This window comes from Anser anser (genome assembly GCF_964211835.1).
Source record: "Anser anser genome assembly, chromosome: 2".
NCBI classification, from domain to species: domain Eukaryota; kingdom Metazoa; phylum Chordata; class Aves; order Anseriformes; family Anatidae; genus Anser; species Anser anser.
In genome coordinates this window covers 103,342,222-103,360,937 of record NC_139721.1, presented here as the reverse complement: position 1 = coordinate 103,360,937, position 18,716 = coordinate 103,342,222, and the positions used below count along the sequence as shown (strand labels likewise).

The window sequence follows — 18,716 nt, the reverse complement described above, 5'->3', positions numbered from 1 at the left end:
CATAAGATGGAGTACATACAGATGCACATGGTGTGGGGGAAGACAGAGTAGGCAAGCTGCTCACTGAATGTCGGAAGGTATGATACAGATCATTAGTTATGCTTTGCAGGGTTCGCAGAAATATCTAGCAGCAATATTCTCCACATTGCACATCATTATCTTTCCATTCACAGGACAATAAAAAGAGAACAGATCTGATCAATTAATTACTCTTTGCAATCAAGGGAACAGTGGATTTACACCCAGTGCTTTTACTGGAGATTTAAAAAATAATTATAAAAAAGTAAAGAAAACACAAAACAAAACACTTTCAGCACCATCTGTAGATGGTAAATACTTTCCAATATAAGTAGAATCAATTTTTGTTATGGGTAGCAATGAAAAAAACAGCCTGCTGCTGGTGGACATGGTTGTGGAGGGCAGGAGTAGGAAGACTGCTATCTGTATTCCGAAGGAGCGGTCAGGCTGAGTTTGTGACATCTGCTCAAAGCCAGATTCTGCAAGAGGCGCAGGTCTGCTATCAATCACAAAGCCAATGAAACTGTACCAGCTATCAGTAACTGCGGGTGCAGCTCTTTTTAACCAGACAAAAAGCTAGATGCTACACACAATTGTCCTTAAGGATTACAATTACAAGAGCCCAAATAGGTAAATTCAGAAGACAAAAAGCAGGAATTTAACGTAGTGACCTGCCATCCTGACAGGACAGAAACAGCTCCTGGTATTCTGGGATGTCTTAGTGGCTGCAACCTCCTGTCCTACTAGTGCTAGGCAGCAGAGTGCCGACTAGTGCTACTAGTAGAGCACCAGTTGATCCAAATCTCATTCTTGTGGCTACAGCCTCTGAAGCTCTGTTATAAGTAATTCATCCACAGAGGAACAGGGAAAAAGAATTAAAAGCCTGTAAGACATGGCATAAGACCTCATTATTTCTGAGCATCACCCAATGTGCGATGTTAGAAAAGGATTTCCCATGCCAGCATACAACCAGAACTGTCTTCCACACAGCCAGACCAAAACTGGCCCATGAGGAAGTGGGAAGGACAAGACCTTTGGCTCCAAACCATCGGAGAAGCAACTGGCTTTGCCTCTGTCACACAGGCTCTGTCGCAACAGTCACCTGCATTAACGATCTGCAGTTTTCCTGGTCTCTGCACCTGGCAACTGCTTGATGGAGCCCAGACAAAAAGATGGGGCAGTCTACAGCACAACCCTAGACTGAATAATCGGTTCCAGAAGGGACATTATTGGCTAGGAATCACAATGCTTTATGGGATTTGACCTTTAAAATTGTATCAGTTTTCAGAACACTATCTACTTCAGTGCCTAGACAAGAGCTGAAAGCATTATGAGGTACAAGCTGCTCATTAGATATGGTGCACTGAAATCAGAGGGATTTCTGCATGCTGAGTTTGAAAGATTGGATTTGCAGAGACAAGATGAGCATACTGCTCTTCCATAGCCAAGAAAAGGGCAAAATATCATCCATTAGAGTAACAGACGGTATATACTGAAACGGAAAAGTGCAGCCTAAGGGTGAAAACAATTTACTACAGAAAATACATTTTGCTTTAGCCTTGCCTGAATCCATCAAAATTCATCCCTACTTCTTTCTCCTGTGACGCTAACAGATGAGGGTAGAAGTAGCCCATCTCCAAACTATTCTAAGAGATGGAGCTCGCAAGGCAGTCCACCACTGACTGCAGCAAATACTTTTGTATTTTGTATTGCAAAAGCAACTCTTACTAAAAACCAGGATTGCATTAAGGTATTATTTACTAAGCTAATGAGGAAACAGCAGAAAAGTCTGCTATAATAGGATGCTGGCTCTATCCTACACCAAGCTTTCCATCCTGCGTAATGCTAAACAGAACAGATATTATTCCAGATATCCAGTTGTTGCAACAAAACCTCAAGTTTACAAAGTCATGTAACACATAGTACAAAGAATTAACTTTTATATTTTCCAGAGGGAATTGTTTCTGTTCCCTTAGAAAGAAGGGAATAGTTCTCACATAAGGTTCTCAATAGAAGTAACTTCTCTGCTTCTTGAATTAAACACTCTGTTCTTTGCAACAGTAAAATTTCAGCACAAGCATTTAACTCGTGTTAGTTCTTCTGGTGCTCTGAGCACATGCATTAATTTTGAGTTAAAAAAAAGATTAATGTGGGTTTAGCATTAGATAGCCTCTCATCAAAAAGCTTTACTTTACATTTAGATCTATTAACCTTTCTCACGAAAGAAATACAAATATCCCTCGCATGTAATTTCATTTCAGGAGCCTGACTTTTTTTTCCTCTCCTCCCTCCCACCATTATGCAGCAAATTGCAAATGCACTCCAGTCCTAGAATGCTACAATTTCAATTGAATATAATCCTTTAATCAGTCTCCTGGGGGAAAATAAAAATATAATAAATAAATAAATAAACAGAAAGCAAAAGGGAAAGTGAGCCTCGTGTCTTGGAGCCTGCAAGAGGCCTCAGTACCTCGGACAGCGCCCATCACTCCTCTGTCCTCGCCGTCATCATTGGGACGCTCAACAGGAAATATCCCACTTGGTCTACGTTGGGACACCAAGACAGATTGCCAGGAGACCCTCAGCACCAGAGGAGGTTAGGACTTGTGTTCCTATTTCTACATGCGTGGACTCGGCAGAGTTTGCACACGCATGAAAATGGGGTTGGGTCCTAAACCCCAAGAGGGGAACCGACGGCACAAAGGGAGGTCTAATGGCAGATGTGTAAAAAAGCACAAGGCATGCCACATATTGAAAGCATTTTCACCTAAGAACAGTAAAAGAGTCAACATTCCAGCAGAGTCTCACAACTTCAAGGGGGTAGTGGTAACCTTTTCTGTTCCAACTGGAAGGAAAAGGACGTAACATTTTCCCAACTCTGCTAGAAGCAGTTGATCTATTCCAAATGGTACTGGGCAGGTTCCACAGCTCCAAAATTGAATTTAGCTTCTGCAGTTATTATGTTTCCTTTTATATGTGCAGGAGAAGTAAAAGCAAGGTTATTATTTGCATTCTTTAGCTACAGAATAAGTCATAAGTCACCTTATAAAACAATCCATAAAGGAGGATGTGGGGGGGAGGGATCGTTTGTCAGGAATTGAAATAAAACCATGCCAAGAGTGAGGGTATTTACAATTTCCACCCTCAATCTCTTTAAAACCAAAACAAACCAGATACTTTTTTTTTTTTTTTTTACAGTCAAAAAGATTTAATCATACAATGATTTTACTTTAAAGCCTCTGATGAATGTAGGTAACACTTTAAGTGTCACCATCAAGACACCTGTATCTAACTTGATTTCCTTCGATGAAGGACTGGACACTTGATTCATCTCCAGCCCTAACCGTAGGCACTCACTCCTCTCAGGAACTGCTACGATTTAAAATATTTAGTTCATTCAGAACAAAGTTTAGATTTAGCTTCCGCCCCCCACCCCTCCTCCTTTTTAAAAATAAAACAAATCTAAAACCATGCCACCATTCAGCCGCTTCAGTTCATGCTGAACCGGCACATTTGCCTGTTTCCCATGTACATTTCATTCTTACAATTTACCATCCCAAGAATGAAAACAGCCTTTAAATTACCTCATACTTAAATCCTCAGGGGGCATCTTTCATCTCCCATAATAGTAAAACCAAAGGAAAGAAAGACTGAGTAAAGCAAGATGGATTCAGAACTCAATTTTCTCAGTCAGTTGCAGAGCAGACAAGATTGAGGCAGTAACAGCACAGAGCTACAGATGCTAGCTAGTTAAACTATGACAGCCCATCAAAGCCCATCAAAGGCTACAGGAGAGTACATTTCTTTGGTGGTTGCAACACGACGACTCAGGGTAGTTGATTTGGGAGTTCCCAGGCTCTGTTCTGCTCATGTTATGCATCCCCCATGCACTCATTTGTCCCACAGAGAGAGCTGACAGGACGGAGCACAGCTGCATAATCACAGCCAGCCTTGCTCCCCTTCCTTGTACCCTTATTTTTCATTCCTGACATTTAATCCAGTGATGCACACCTTCCTCAGATCTTTCTTATGCACAGTCATTGGAAAACAAAGTATTTGTTTATTCAACTAACACCTTCCTTTGCAGTTTTGAGACATTTATTTCAAAACTGCAAACACCGGATCAAAATCCTTTGTGCTTTGAAGTCCTGAAGACATATGTACCACTGAAGGCAACACCTCAGACTCAAGAAACAAGATACAGAGTCCATGACCAATTGCACACCCAGTGCAGGGAACAGAAGAAATTGGCCATAATGAAATATTGCGTGAGTGCTGTTCCCCTGTAAGGTATGCAAGGCCAAGGCAAGTTCTCACTTTCAAGAGCTTATTCCAGAAACTCATCATGCTTAATGCCATATTATTGTTAAGAGCATCTGTTCATTTTAAATCAGATTACGTATGCCGTGTATGTATTAAACAAGTGAGCATCTGAATACAGTGGAGATGAAAGAGGTTACCTTGGAAACATTCTGATATCTGAAAACCAGTTTTTGAAGAACCTTGGCATGTGAGAACCCAGGTACTTCTTTGAGCAGAAATAACCTACTTCAACACTCTGCTGGGGGAGCTTCATTCTTAGACAAATCCCACCTGCTTAATGGTGAATTGTAAGCCCTGCAGTCAGATGTTATGGACGGCTCCATTAGCCATCGTTATTGTGTTGTTCACATCCTCAAGGTGTCCCAATCTCTCAAGGTAAAAGCACAGATCTGTGATTTATGGTGCAGGTCCAATCTACACTAAAGCAGACTGAAGACCACAAAGACCAAAATGGAACTGGAGACATAATTCTAAAGGAAACTCTAGTTCATTTGGGCAAGCTCCATTAGAGTAGCTACCTTGAGGTAAACTAAAACAAACAAACCAAAAAAAACCACACCTCACATCATAACACAAAGGTGCAGTTGGTGTGGTCTGCAAGGCTATCTCAGAGAGCAGGGCTACGTCAGCCTGATTATTAAAATGCTGAAATAGTCATCTCCGTGTTGCAGTCCAGAAAGCCTTTTGCTTTGGCACTCAGCTTCTAGAGCACTGGAAGGAATTTATGGGTTTGGGTTCATCAAGACTAATAATCAAGTCTCTCTTTGCTCATACACAGTCCATTAAAGTTCCTACTAACTGGCAGCAAACATCCCTTTCTCTGGGCAAAACTTTCCTCAAACAAAACCAGCAGAAGAGTTTGACCTGGTATAATTTGTATTTGTTTAACAAGTCAATTCAAGCTTTCATGGAGATGCTCTATTATGGCTTTTGGGTACACACTCACCAAGTAGACTGAAACATCAATGCCTTTTAAATTAAACTAAGAATCTAGACTGACTGCTACTTAGACAGTCCAATACACTGCCATAGCGATGGTATATGATTATTAAATTCCAATGCAAACACAATCCAGCAGCTCTACCTCACTCCTTATTTAAGCAGAAGAAACACTGTGTTTGTCCTTGGAGTGTTTCCCATGAAAAGACTACTCAACTCTTTCTGGCAAGTAACAATGCCTACTAATGGCAAGACATTTTTCAAAATGAAGTAACTTCCTACATAAAACCATAATATTTATTTTTCTTGTATTAGTAACCTGGATGTACATAGAAAATGATCTCCAATGTCCCAGTTTGTCAAATTTCAACATAATCCACTAGAAGCATTGACAAATTTCTTCATTTAAATCAAAAGCACACCAGCATTTTTTCTTTTAAAGCATCATTTTGTCAGTGTGAGTGATCACCTGAAGCTTTCCACATTTAAAGTGACCCCCTGGAAGAAAGATGTGGGGGAAACTGGAGAGTGTGTGTGTGGGGGGGGGATTTACTGCAGGTTCCAAAGATGACTGGCTTCATGTAGGTACTGGATACACACAACCAGAAAATTTCAAATAATCTTTGTATAGCAACCGTGTCTTGGCTCACACTGCTTTTTAACTCACACTCCACCCACGTCACAACTTGACAAAGCACATGCTGGATGGTGATAACTTTTTACATGCCTCTTCTCTCATTCAATCAGTGCATGCTCCTTGCCCACCCATCTGTCCTCCATACACACTGGGACTTTCCTTGGGACCTCATCAACCTTTCAGCTTTCTCTACTAACAGTTATGATGCAAGTTTCCTTGCCGTCATCACCAGACCTCTAGCTACCACTCTGGTGGTCTGTGTTTCACTTGATGTTATGCTCTCCTGCTTGCATTTGATAGAACACATCCGTGTGTGGGGAAAGATACTTGACAAGACATACAAAAATATCAGGATGCTGCAATCAGCTCCCTTCTCTTTCACACAGACTACACAGATATCACAAATCTCTTCAATAACATTATTTTCCTCACAAAGAATCTTTGAAGTTTCCTTAGGGACATTCTGCAAATGATAACGGCAAGGCTGAGATGACGTATAAATGAAACATCAGCTCCCCATTAACATGCAGTCTATACTCCAAAAAAGTTCAACACTCCTGCCTGGAGGTATTACTATGGATGGATAATAGCATGAGATATCGTCATAAATGTTTAATTTATAAACCTAGCAGCTAGAACATCATTCAACTGGACTGAAAGTGTTGAGGACTTTAATAGTGCCTGCCCACATTAGCAGATGGAAATGGTCAGAACAAAGTACAGGTGCACTTGCAAATTTAGTCAGCATTCACAGCATTGTTTAAAACGAACTTTCGGAGGAAATTCAATCCCTAAGAAAGCATTGGGCAACTCCAGAGGCATCAAGGGCATTGCTTCTGTTTCCACAGGATGCATCTTGGCTTGCTGCTCCTCTCTTCAGGTCTGCCAGCTGACACAGAGCACTTTGCTCTTCCAAGCATTACAGCGTTATTTCAGATGAGAAACAGCATCACAAAATGAAGGCTCTAAAACAGCATCACTGTTCTTAAACATTTTTAGGATAGTTTTGTTCAGGCAAATAACCCTTTACACCATAGCCATAAATGTAAACTCACAGATGGGAGAAAGAAGTGGAATAGGAGTGGCAGGGCAGAGAAGTGAACAAGAGAAGTGTCAAAGACAGCAGGCAAGATGAGAAGTGGAAATAAGGCCTGTGAATAAGCAGAAGAAAAGGCAAATAGGGGAAGGAAAGGGAAAGGACAATCAAAGACTGGAATGGCATTTGAGAAAGGAGCAAGTTCTCGTTTCTAGCAGGTATTATCAATTATGGCAGTCTCCCAGTGAAACAGATAGCCTTTCATTCCTTTCCTCCATTAGGGAAACAGGAAGAAATGGTAAGAAAAGAACTACCTATAAAATTTGGGGCTGATTGTTCTTTTACCAGGGTATATACCAGCTGGAGTTAACAGGTAACAAGCAAAGAAACAAACCAGAATCATGTTTAGCAATCTCCATTGACCCCCAAGTGACATTTTCAGGATGTGGATTATGCAGAAGAATTTCAGACCTCAATCAGTTCACTTCCTCTCCTCCCTTCTGCTCCTCAGAAACAAAACTGTCAGGCAGTAGACAAGGAGGCCAACTGGAACAAATGGCACAAATTCTGAGCTGCAAGCAAGGCTTCTTCCCTTCACTTCTCCAAAGAGGCTACTCCCATGAGAGGCCAGAAACCAACAAGATGGCAGCCAGAGAAATCACAAAGGCAGTCTCCAAATGAGATGTAGTAGCAGGAGGGCCAATATATAGGAGTGATGCCATCTTGGGAAAGGTATTGGTGAGAAGCAGCAGATTCCACCGACTTTGTCTTTGTACCACAGCAGATGCCTGGTGCTGCCAATCAGCCACAGGTCTCCTCTGTGCAAGGCAGCAGTTTCAGCTACAACAAACTGACAGAGAAGCACAACACTATGAATTAAACGTGGCTCCTCATCCCAGCCCACCGCATGAACCTGGAAAGCTTGGTATCACCTTCACACACTGCAAGGCAAAAAATTCCCCTTCATTTTTGAGTGTGCTTAACCTCTAATGTGTGAAAGAACGACCGGCACAACAACATTGACAGGTTTCTCACCCTTGGGTCATGCTTATCATGACATTTATCTTTCCATTGGAAATGAACAAAGTTTCTAGAATCACAGAATGGTTTGGGTTGGAAGGGACCTTAAAGGTCATGCAGTTCCAACCCCCCTGCCATGGGAAGGGACACCTCCCACCAGACCAGGTTGCCCAAACCCCATCCAGCCTGGCCTCGAACACCTCCAGGGACGGGGCATCCACAGCTTCTCTGGGCAACCTGTTCCAGTGCCTCACCACCTTCTGAGTGAAGAATTTATTCCTGGTGCCTAACCTAAATCTCCCCTCTTTTAGTTTAAAGACATTCCTCCTCGTCCTATCCCTACCTTCCCTGACAGCCCCTCCCAGCTTTCCTGTAGTCCCCCTTTAGGTACTGGAAGGCCACTATAAGGTCTCTCCAGAGTCTTCTCTTCTCCAGGCTGAACAACCCCAAGCCTCAGCCCATCTCCATAGAAAATGTGCTCCAGCCCTCTGATCAGCCTCGTGGCCCTTCTCTGGACTCGCTACATCAGGTCCGTGTCCTTCTTGTGCTGGAGGTCCCAGAGCTGAACGCAGGGCTCCAGGTGGCGGTCTCACGAGAGCAGAGGAGAGGCGGAGAAACCCCTCCCTCACCCTGCTGGTCATGCTGCTATATATATACAAACATGTATACGCAAACAGGACCCTGTGTTACTATTCCTGGTAGTGAAGTTAAGCACATGCACAAGGGTTAATGGGAACAGATTTGGCTTTGTCCTTAAAGTTTTAAGAAAGTGAGTAAGAACGAACTTCATTCATGCCCACTCTAACCTAGAAATGTAACAATGCCTTTTCAATATGTCTAAGATAATAGCTACAAATTCTCAGAGTCGCATGCATTCTTTTGAAAACTCTGTCCAGCTTAAGAAATGGATGTGTTAACATGAGCTAGATCACAGAGAAAGGCAGAAGAACTGGACCACCTGCCCTCCTCAGCTAAAGGAGATCACCTCTTGCTAATCTGCTTTACAAATAAACCAACAATGCACCTATGGCTTGTTCCTGTTGTTGATCAACAGCAAGGCTTCTAAGAAGCATCTTTTTGTATTTGCAGAAAAGGTAAACGTTTTAGCATAGGCTTCCTCCCATTCATCCAGCATTCGTTAAGTCTTTAGTCAGAATATTAAAAAGGCCACAGATTAAGCAAAAACCTCGCTTTTTTCCTCAGTGAACCTCACAGCTGTGTTTCTTGCTACATTCCAAACTTCAAGACAACATCCTAGCTCCTTGTAAAGAACATTCACTTCAGGTGCTCCAAAAAGCACCAACGGTGAACTCTGATACGTCATTCTCCCCACATCAACTCCCCAATACCAGTCTGAGAGCTGCCTGGTACTGGAGGGGAAGGAGCAGAGGAGGAACCCGACTCCCCCAGGACCAGAATAAGCAACTATTTCATGGATTCATGCTGACCTTTCCTTTGGGAGCACTGTCTCCGCATCGTCATTCCTGATGCATGACTACACAACTTCTGGGAAAAGATTTGAATAGCTGGACTACTAAGGGATATTTGAGAAATCCTGTTTTACCATCATCCTCTTAAGCTTTCTTAGCTTGATTTTAGGGCCTCACGCAAAAATCGTTGAGTGGCGCGGCTGCCACGGATTTGGGCTTACGTCTATGGCTGGTAGTATAAAACAAAACAGAAAATTGCTTGCTGCTGTTAATCATCATGAAGGGCTAGGGCAGATGCTCCTAGCAGCAGACCTTTTAAAGAAGCAGGCTGGCTGCAGAAAATGCTGGTTACCAAACCACGTACTAAGGTGCCAGGCTGCTCTACAACCTCTCCAAAGTCATTCATACCACCAACCAAACTAAGGGGCCCATGCAGCGCTGGATAAATTGCTATGCTGCCCTCTGTACTATTTGTTTTATGGATGCTTTTGTTAGGCAGGCCCTTTTTTTAATTAAAAACAAAAAGTCAGTCTCTTGGGGGATCTATTTTCCTTTCCTCTCTAACTTCAGCACAAACACACTAGAAAAATTATAGCCACAGTACAAATAAAAATAGCTGAAGAACTTGCAGCTGTTGTTAATTTCCAAAGTATTCAACATTGCCCATTTAATGATGAAACAATATGCTCCAGTTTCAGTCCTGGCACAACGCTGTACGAACAGGAGGCAGATATTTTAGTGTGAATGCCAAAGGCAAGTAAACTCTTACAGCACCCAGAGAAAGGGCAGGAGGACAACAGAACATAGACCACTGGATGTCCACAGAAAATGCTGCTTCCTGCCTTTTCTTTCTCATTTAAAGCCATTTGTCAGCTCACCAGTTGATAAGATCAGGCTCACAGGCTTACTAATATGTATAGCTGGAAAAAAAAAATGTGCTCAATAAAAATTCACAATGTGGAAAACATTTTTACAGATGAAGAGCTAATTTTTTCTTTCTATTTTAAGTACCGAGTGTTTCTAATGTGAAATGCATTACACAGGGAGGCTTTGCTTACTTTTCTCCCTCAGAGTCTTTAACCAACTTGCCTAGAGTTAGGAATAATGGGTTTCCTAGTTTAGTACAGAACAAAGTAATAAAGTGCTGGGTATTTCTAGGGAGCCAAAATGAAAGAAAACACGCCTCTTATGCTTTGCAAAGGTCATCTAAAAACTAAAACCACATCTAAATACTAAAAACACTTTCGAAACACTGAGGTCAGAAGCAGCAGAAATGCTTATTTAGTTGCATCCCTTGCAGTTCTATCTGCAGTTGCTAAGTATTTTCTCACACTTACCCACTTACAAATGAGACCCCACAGAATTAACAGACAGACAATGCTTATAAATTCACACACGACACCCAACAGTAGCAATGAAATACAAAAGAAAAATTAAACTTAGGTACAGGAGTAAAATTTAAAGGCTCAGAAACAGCAAGGAAATTGTGAAACTTGATTACAATTGGAAATATAGACCTACTTCTGTTGGGCTCCATTTGCCTCGTTCACATGCATAAAGGCACAGTGAGAGATCATAAAGTCACAGCGTTCAGCAGGTAATATTTAATGGAAGAAATCTCTTCCCTTGTTAAGAACCCACCGCTACAGCAACACTTAGAGCATGACAACTAAGGAACAGTTTTAAAGCAGGGGAAAAAAATAAAATAAAAGTCAAAGTTGACAGCATTGTCAAGACTACATTACGCTCAGACAGTTCTGATCTTCGACAGGAAAGAAAAACAACCCAACTCCACAAGCAACCCTTTGGTGAGACTCCCCCCAACTAGCCGAGGCAAGCGGTGCTATCGCTCTGTGAAAGCAAAGGCTCTGTCACTCACTGCACAGAGCAGAGAATCTGGTTTGGAGCTCTCCATAACATCAAATAAATCACTGTGCAAGGCATAATTAAGGTGGCAAAGGAGATGCAGATCGGGCTGAAAAACAGTCATAAAAAATAGTTCCAGACACAGCCGGTGCCTTCCTGCAGGTAAAGCACGGGCTGATTTTCAGCCAAAAGCCACCAAGGACCCCGACTCAGGTGTCCAGAGCGTCCTCTGTGGCACACCGCGCAACCCCTGCCTTACTTTTGGCACAGCCTGGGCTCCCCCGACCTCATCCTGCTTTAAGAGGGTGCCTGAGCTCCTTTCCACTTCCTTTCTCCTGCTAGCTGCTGCTGTCTACACAGAGCCCTCTGTCCATATCCCTCTGATGGCTGCGGAGAGGGCAGTAACACAGCTGAACTCATGATTAACGTCAGAGTAACTCTTCTGGCTGCTTGCAGCTTGCTCCCTGCGTGCATGTCTGCTTGCGTGCCAGAAGATCCTTGTGCACATTTGGTCCCATCACGGGGCAATACGTATAACAAGTAACACATCCACTGAGGCTGCAGCCCTCCACAATAAGAGGCTGGGCATTCATGGTTTGACCATCCAGGGCTGCTGCTCTGCACTCAGACAGGATCCGTTCGGTGCATCCTTGCCTGAGAAGATAATAAATACCCCAACATTTCGCCAAAGAAGGAGACTAGACCACAAAAGTAATTTTTTTTTTCCAGCTTTTGTGTTTCACATTAGAGATGCGATTAATGTATGCACCCTCCTGAACCTCTAATCAATTGCAGGAATAGGTAAAACAAGACAAGGAAAACAGAAAACATCTCCACAGAGAATCCCACACCTGGCATCACAGCAACGCTCCTGCGTGCACTGCGGCATGAAGGTGAGGCACAGAAGGGTTGAAACAGGACCATGGCCATCGCCAGGCTCCAATGACCCACTTACTACAGCTTTCAGAATGAGAACTTACCCAATATGACACAGATGTGAACAGATCCTACACAAGCACGAGCAGGCAGCCTCTGCATCCGTCTAAACTAGCCCACATGCCACCAGTGGGACCCACAGCACACTTGGGCAGCCTTGATGCTGGAATACTTCCTTCACACTTAAATCCCAGCCCAGCCAATAGCTTTCAGTGAGACTTCAAGGCTTGCAACTATAGTATCATACCAGCTATTGCCATTAAGGGACTATGTTTTCCCTTCCACGGGGTGGGGGTGGGGGGGAGAAAAGAAAGAAAAGATATAAACCACCACACCATACAGCTGTTTTACCATGGCTCCATGCTCACAGAGTACTTTGAAAAAAAAACCGACTCAACACACTAACACATATGGTGCATACGTTCATTTAAATTAAAAGAAAGGAAACGCCATCAGGAGAAATTCTCTAGTTCTGAACTGAAATACTTACCAAAGTTAGCGGGGTTTTGCAGCAGGACACTGTTGGAATGCTTCACACAGCGTATTTTTGTGTTGACTTCTTAATAATTCTGTTCAAAGAATGTCTTGCTTGTAACCATCAGGCTACAAAGGTCCCTGCTCATTCATGGAAGTGATCAGAACCCCTTGACTGCACCAACTTATCTTGGCAGGGAGATCAGCCGGCATGAGACTGACAGCTAAATGGCAAGGATTACTGAAAATAACAATTCCACAATGCACCAAAAGTCTAAGGATGACCATTTGGAAATTTCTGTCTTCTTTCAGAACAGTGCTACAAAAAAAAAAAAACACACACACAACCCTGCCACTTAAAAATGAAGCTAACACAGTAATGGCATTCTTAATATGTTAGAAACATCTCCTTTAAACCCAGCACACATCAGGAGATAGGAAACAAAAGAATGAGCATTCTTCAAAGGAACGCAACTACAAAGGTAAGCCAAAAGATGTAAGGAAAGAAAGCACAAAGAACCAGGATGTCAGATCGTGAACTCTTAGACTGCTGCCAAACAAGAGGTACTGCTGAAAATAAGTAAAACAGATAATAATGTAAATTTAAGAATATGTGCAACCACAGCCAACTAGATGATTAGCAGATGTTCTATATGGACAGCAAAAACATCTTAACAGAGAAACAAGACCTGGACCAGAAGGAAAGGCAATGATACATGTGCTGCTCACACAGTTCTGTAAAAGTGAAGGGACAAAAGGGAAGACCCTACACTAATGCACTGAATGCTTTTCCAGGTTATATGGACAGGTAGAAATCTGAATTCCCTTATATGTGCCTAATGCACAACCAACTAAATTAAAACATAACCACACGACAGAGGCAAATTCTTTTTTTTTTTTTTTTCAGTCTGTTTGGAGATAATTTCATCCTCTCTCCTACCCTATGCTCTCCCTGAGGTCATCTGCATCTCTCTTTCAGCATCTGTCCTGTCCTAGCTGATGCTGCATTTTTGAAGTGCTCCAGCTGACTATCCATTTTTGGGAATGCTCACACTCAGTGCATGTCTTAGGACAGTTTGAAATGCTGAAAGCTTTTCCTGGGAAGAGCAATCACATCTTGTAATTTTACTTGCTGAATTTAAAAGGTGAGCTTCACAGGAAAGTACCTGGGGCGCACGCACTCCAGCAGGCAGCCCCCGCATCTGAACCCAGACTATGCAGGTACCAAAGCCTGAGCCCTGCTTTTGTTTCTTAAACACTGCAAAACACTAGAGGATAACATATAATCAGATGGTATTAGTTTATACCTGATTAGGGTTAACTGGTAGCTTTACAGTTTCTGTACACTTTGGAATACACAATATATCAATTGTATAGGCACACTTACCAAACCTTAGGTAAAGAGAGTGCTCCCAGGATTATGTTTGTCGTTCCGCAGTACGGAAGGCTTCAAGTGCTGGGTGTCACGACGTGGGCACGGGTAACCACAGGCTTTGTACAAGGGAAATCTTAGGTCTCCTTTGGGCCTTGTGGGGAGACTCACAACCTTCAAAGCCAACCCACTGTACCTGACGCGTGGGTGGAACACTGCAAACACGTTAGCTGCTAGCACTGCAGGACGGAGCAAAAGAAGAGGCCAGATCGGCCGGTCTCATGCATAAAATGCAAAACCTGTCAGGTCTCCGTGCACGCAAGTTAACTGGAAAAGCTCCTCAGACTCCTGGGAAGTTGCCAGCATTGCTGGAAACATTGCAAAGGATATTTACAGAAGACAAAGGAAAAAGCCAGAATCTAAAGCAAATTATGAGAAAGCACTGACTTCTCAACCTCAAACAAAGACTTCACAGCAGCCAGCACACATAAGAGTGAGCCTCTGGATTCACTGGCACTAAGTTGACTTTCTTGGAGCCAATTCTTGTTTTTGTCACGGCTGTTTTTCTTTGTCCAGAGCCAGTAATGTTGTTTTGCTAATGGTTTATGCAGGAGTACTGGAGCCAGCAGCACACACACTGGTTGCTTTTATTGGTCTATTAAAATGAAATGAAGCTGGTGCTAAAGCTTTAATAATCATTTAGGATATTTCATTATTCATTCAGGGTAGAAAAGCAAGCAACAACTCGTTATACAACTATACAGGTACAGTACATCTGTCCCTAGGTCTAAGGAGAAATCCATATAGACTAGAGGGAAAATGAACAGTGGGAAAGTCAGTTCTCCAGAGTTTCTGCTGGTAGAGGCAGCTGTTTACTGTGCTTAGCACTGCAGAAAGAAATAAAGTGGAAATAAATTCACCAGAAGTATGGTTTGACAGGAAGTATGTCAGGATAATTACTATTTCATATTTATCACCTGTTGCATCTAGAAGCCCTATTCAGGAACCAGGACATTGTTGCACAATCACTACACACAACTCGAGCAGGGACTATCAAAGTATAAAACAAACAAAAAAGGACCAGAAAGCAAGACGCAAGAAAGGGTAAAAGCAACCAATGAAGCAATACGCCTTTATCGTGACAGTAAATGGTCTCAAGACATCCACTCAACAGCTGTTGAGTTCTGCATTCATGTCACAGAGTCCACGGCAGGACCTGCACAAAAGCAGGGGAGGAGATTGCAAACATTTCCTGAAAGCCATTCCCAATGGTAAGGGTAAAAGGCAACACAAAGCAGGCTTACTGAGGACTTCATACATTTATTCGAAGATTAGATTCGACTTAGAAAGATCGAGGACCAGAACAACAGAACGGGGTCTATCCACCCAAAAAGTCTAATCCCAATTACCCTGTTTATGTTTTCACCCAAGCAGCAGTAAAGTGGGGACGTCTTGTAACAACATCAAGGAATGAACATCAGGGAGCAATAAGGAATGAGCCACCACGTTCTTTTCTGGTACTGAATCCAAACTTAATGCTACCGTTCACACCCCTGTGCTTCTGCAAGTCTGCCTCAAAGCACAGTGTCAACAAATACCAAGTGCCCACAGCAAATACATTAGCCTAACAAGCCCACAAATATTTTTATTTGGGATTTAGATCTCAACATGTCCTCACCAACAGTGTTCTTCCAGAAAGAGCGATTTTGCAATCCCATCTGTGCTGACAAGTTTGCTACCTGATTTTCTGGCCCAATGTAATCAGACAACACTTTATTTTGGCATTAGGCTGTCAATTAATCTCCTCTCTCTTTCATTTTTTTTAAACCCTTATTAAGTGACACTCTTGAATTTACTGAACAAATTTTTAAAAGAACTTGAAACTAAGTAGAGGATTGCTGGTGTAATATATATTTCCCAATTCAATGCAAAGAAAAGTAGTAAGTGTATCTGTGATCCAAACCCTCAGAAGAATTTGACCTAAAATTCAAACTATGATTTCTATGCTTGAATTTCACGTCTTCCATTCAACTATCTCAGGTCTAAACTATGGTAATAAATCACCTTTTAATTTATATGACAGAAATCACAGGTCTCTGAATTTTGGTATCAGATATGCTTAAAACAGTACTACTTAAAACAAACAAAAAAGCTATTCACCAGCAAAATGCAGGCAAATCAAAATCTCAAAAGGCTTTGCAAAACAGACTGCATATAACTGGTATTAACAAGAATGGGCAAACAGGAGAAGCAGCATCCCTCTGAGCAAGCAACACCCAGCTTCATGTGCTTTTTCACAAGGAACATTAAATTTGGGGTATTTTTATGAACAACTCTATATGGATGAACTAACTTACTACAGGCCCCCACCTAGAGCTCATCTAAAAAAAAACACCTCATCATGTTGGCTCCTCAGCAGTGGAATTTTGATTTTATAATATTTAATGTAAGATACACTAACAGAAGCATTGGTTGTTAAGAACAGCAAAACTATGTAGTCTGACTATTTGATATAACACAGGTGAAAACATATATTCCAGTTACTTAACTCAGTTCTCTCTCCAGCAGCTTGTATTCAGCTAACCAAATTAAGGCTCAAAAGCATCAATTTTCTTTATTTACTGCAATGCTGAAATGATTAAGAGAGACCTGGATGTGATTGCTAACAACGGGCAGATGATTTCTCAGCTCCACCTGTATCTCACCACTGTGACCACAGCAGTAGCACTGCGGTGACAGGATTAGCTCAGGAAGATTAAATGGGCAGCAGAATGCATTTTGAGGATTTTATTTTCAGTCATCTCTGCACACACATCCCCCAGTGGTCAAATTTGCCTGTGATTTCAAGGGCATCTTCACATGCCTTCACTCAAGCAGAGCACAGTTAAGAGGTGCTGGACTCTAACACAAGATGGACAACGTCTTGGCATGGATGCCTTTGCCATAAAGCATGCATTCACATGGTACAGCTCTTCTGAGTCAGCCATGATGACGAACGCCCTTCTCTCTGATGCTCACACCACAGAAGAGAACAGAGCATCTGCTGAAGAAGCGTGTGCGGATTCTGATTGCCTTCTGACAGCTGAGCTCATCCACAGTCCTTCAGGCTAAAATCTGTCCGTCTCTCCCTGCAGGCACACACAAGCAAGTCTCTGAGCATTGAGTTTTGAAAGTAACGCTAGACTGGCTCCTCTTTCCCAGTCTCCGCGCAGGAGATGAACACACGCTGTTTTACCTCCTGTCCAGACCTATCAAAAGCAATGAAGCTTTATGAGGTATGAGTCAGTACACACTTTGCAAGGAAGGTTTCATGGTCTTTAGCTCTGTGTTGAAAAGTTCTTTACCCCGCTAATAACCACATGCAGAGAAAGTTACAACCACCACTCTAACGCTACTGGAATCCGACTCAGACCAATTATTTTGTTACAGTTCCTTACAAGCTTAAAAGTTAAAATTAGCTTTATTTTAACGATCAGTTTGAGCTGCAGGGCAATCCCAACTTTTCAGCAGACACTTGTGAGAATTTTCCCCCCAGTAGCTCTTCCAGCACCTCTAACACTTCAGGAATTCAAAGCATCACCCGGCGCTGCTGGCACAGCCAGGCACACATCTCGCCCACCTTACTTCTTGGTGTGCCACGAGCAGGAGCTGAATCCATCAGCAGTGGGAAGGCAACACCACTCTGGTCTGTATCGGAAGGTGACACGGCAAAAAGGCTTTATAAAGGTGCTGGAAGCATCCTCATAAAACAGGACAATTAAATCCCCCTCAAAAAACACTCAAAGAAATACCGGGATTCTTCCAACAGATTAAGTTGGATTAAACAGAAAAGATTTTGAACGTGCCAGTCGTGACAAAGTCTTTTAAAATAAAACCAGCATAGCAATAACATTTTATTTCCTATTTCAAACAAAATAACTGAAATATTCACTATTCGGTATAATCACTGCATAATCACCATTTTATTGAGCTTTAACCACATATCTCAGGGGCAAGCAAAAAGTATTAATTACCTAAAACCCACACAACACAAAATATTTCAGATACATGCTCTCTGGCCCTATAGAGAGTTTGAGGCACAAACCAACTAATCTATCAAAAACATCTTCGGCAAGTTCATACATGGCTCCATTAAATATTCATATTTTCCCTATGTAGTTGTGGTGGAAGAATCCATAACGCATGATCCTGCGGATTTAAAATCCATAAACAGCCCAAGATGAGCTCGTGCCTGCAAGACATGGACCACGCAATTCAGCAAAAGAGGAGCAGCTCTTCCCTCCCATGCAAAAGCTCCACAGAACTTAATGGCCCAAGATCTGGCTAAATGAAGCTTTAGAAAGGTCCCTAATTTTAACCAACACCTCCTGAACAGCAACAAATCCCAAGGAACACATGGATTAGCCTGAGTGGCAGTTTGAGGGTGCTTTTCATGAAAGCATCATGATAAAGCCACAAAAAGGATTTCAGGCTTTAAAATAGATCGAAAACTCTGGGAGGTCTTTTCCACTTAAAATATTTTCTGACAAACTTGGGAAGCATCTGGAAAACCATGGGGAACTCATGACATTGAGATAACACTCAACTTTGCTTTGAGTAAGAGTTCATTTGAAAAAAATTCATTGAAATTCCTTGGAAAAAAAAATCACAAATCAAAACTGCACA

At 42.2% G+C, this 18,716-nt stretch overlaps 1 protein-coding gene across 2 annotated transcripts in view; it reads right to left on the bottom strand.

Annotated features, from left to right (window-relative positions):
• Positions 1–18,716, bottom strand: part of VOPP1 (VOPP1 WW domain binding protein) — a 67,178-nt gene that overhangs the window by 30,882 nt on the left and 17,580 nt on the right. Inside the window, exon 2 of one of the 2 annotated variants that reach the window (XM_083825856.1) lies at positions 17,671–17,780. The exons of the other annotated variant lie outside the window; for it this stretch is intronic. Within the exon in view, the coding sequence (XP_083681982.1) occupies positions 17,671–17,709 (39 nt within the window). The 5' untranslated portion in view covers positions 17,710–17,780. The remainder of the gene's footprint in view (positions 1–17,670; positions 17,781–18,716) is intronic. 2 annotated transcript variants of the gene reach the window in all.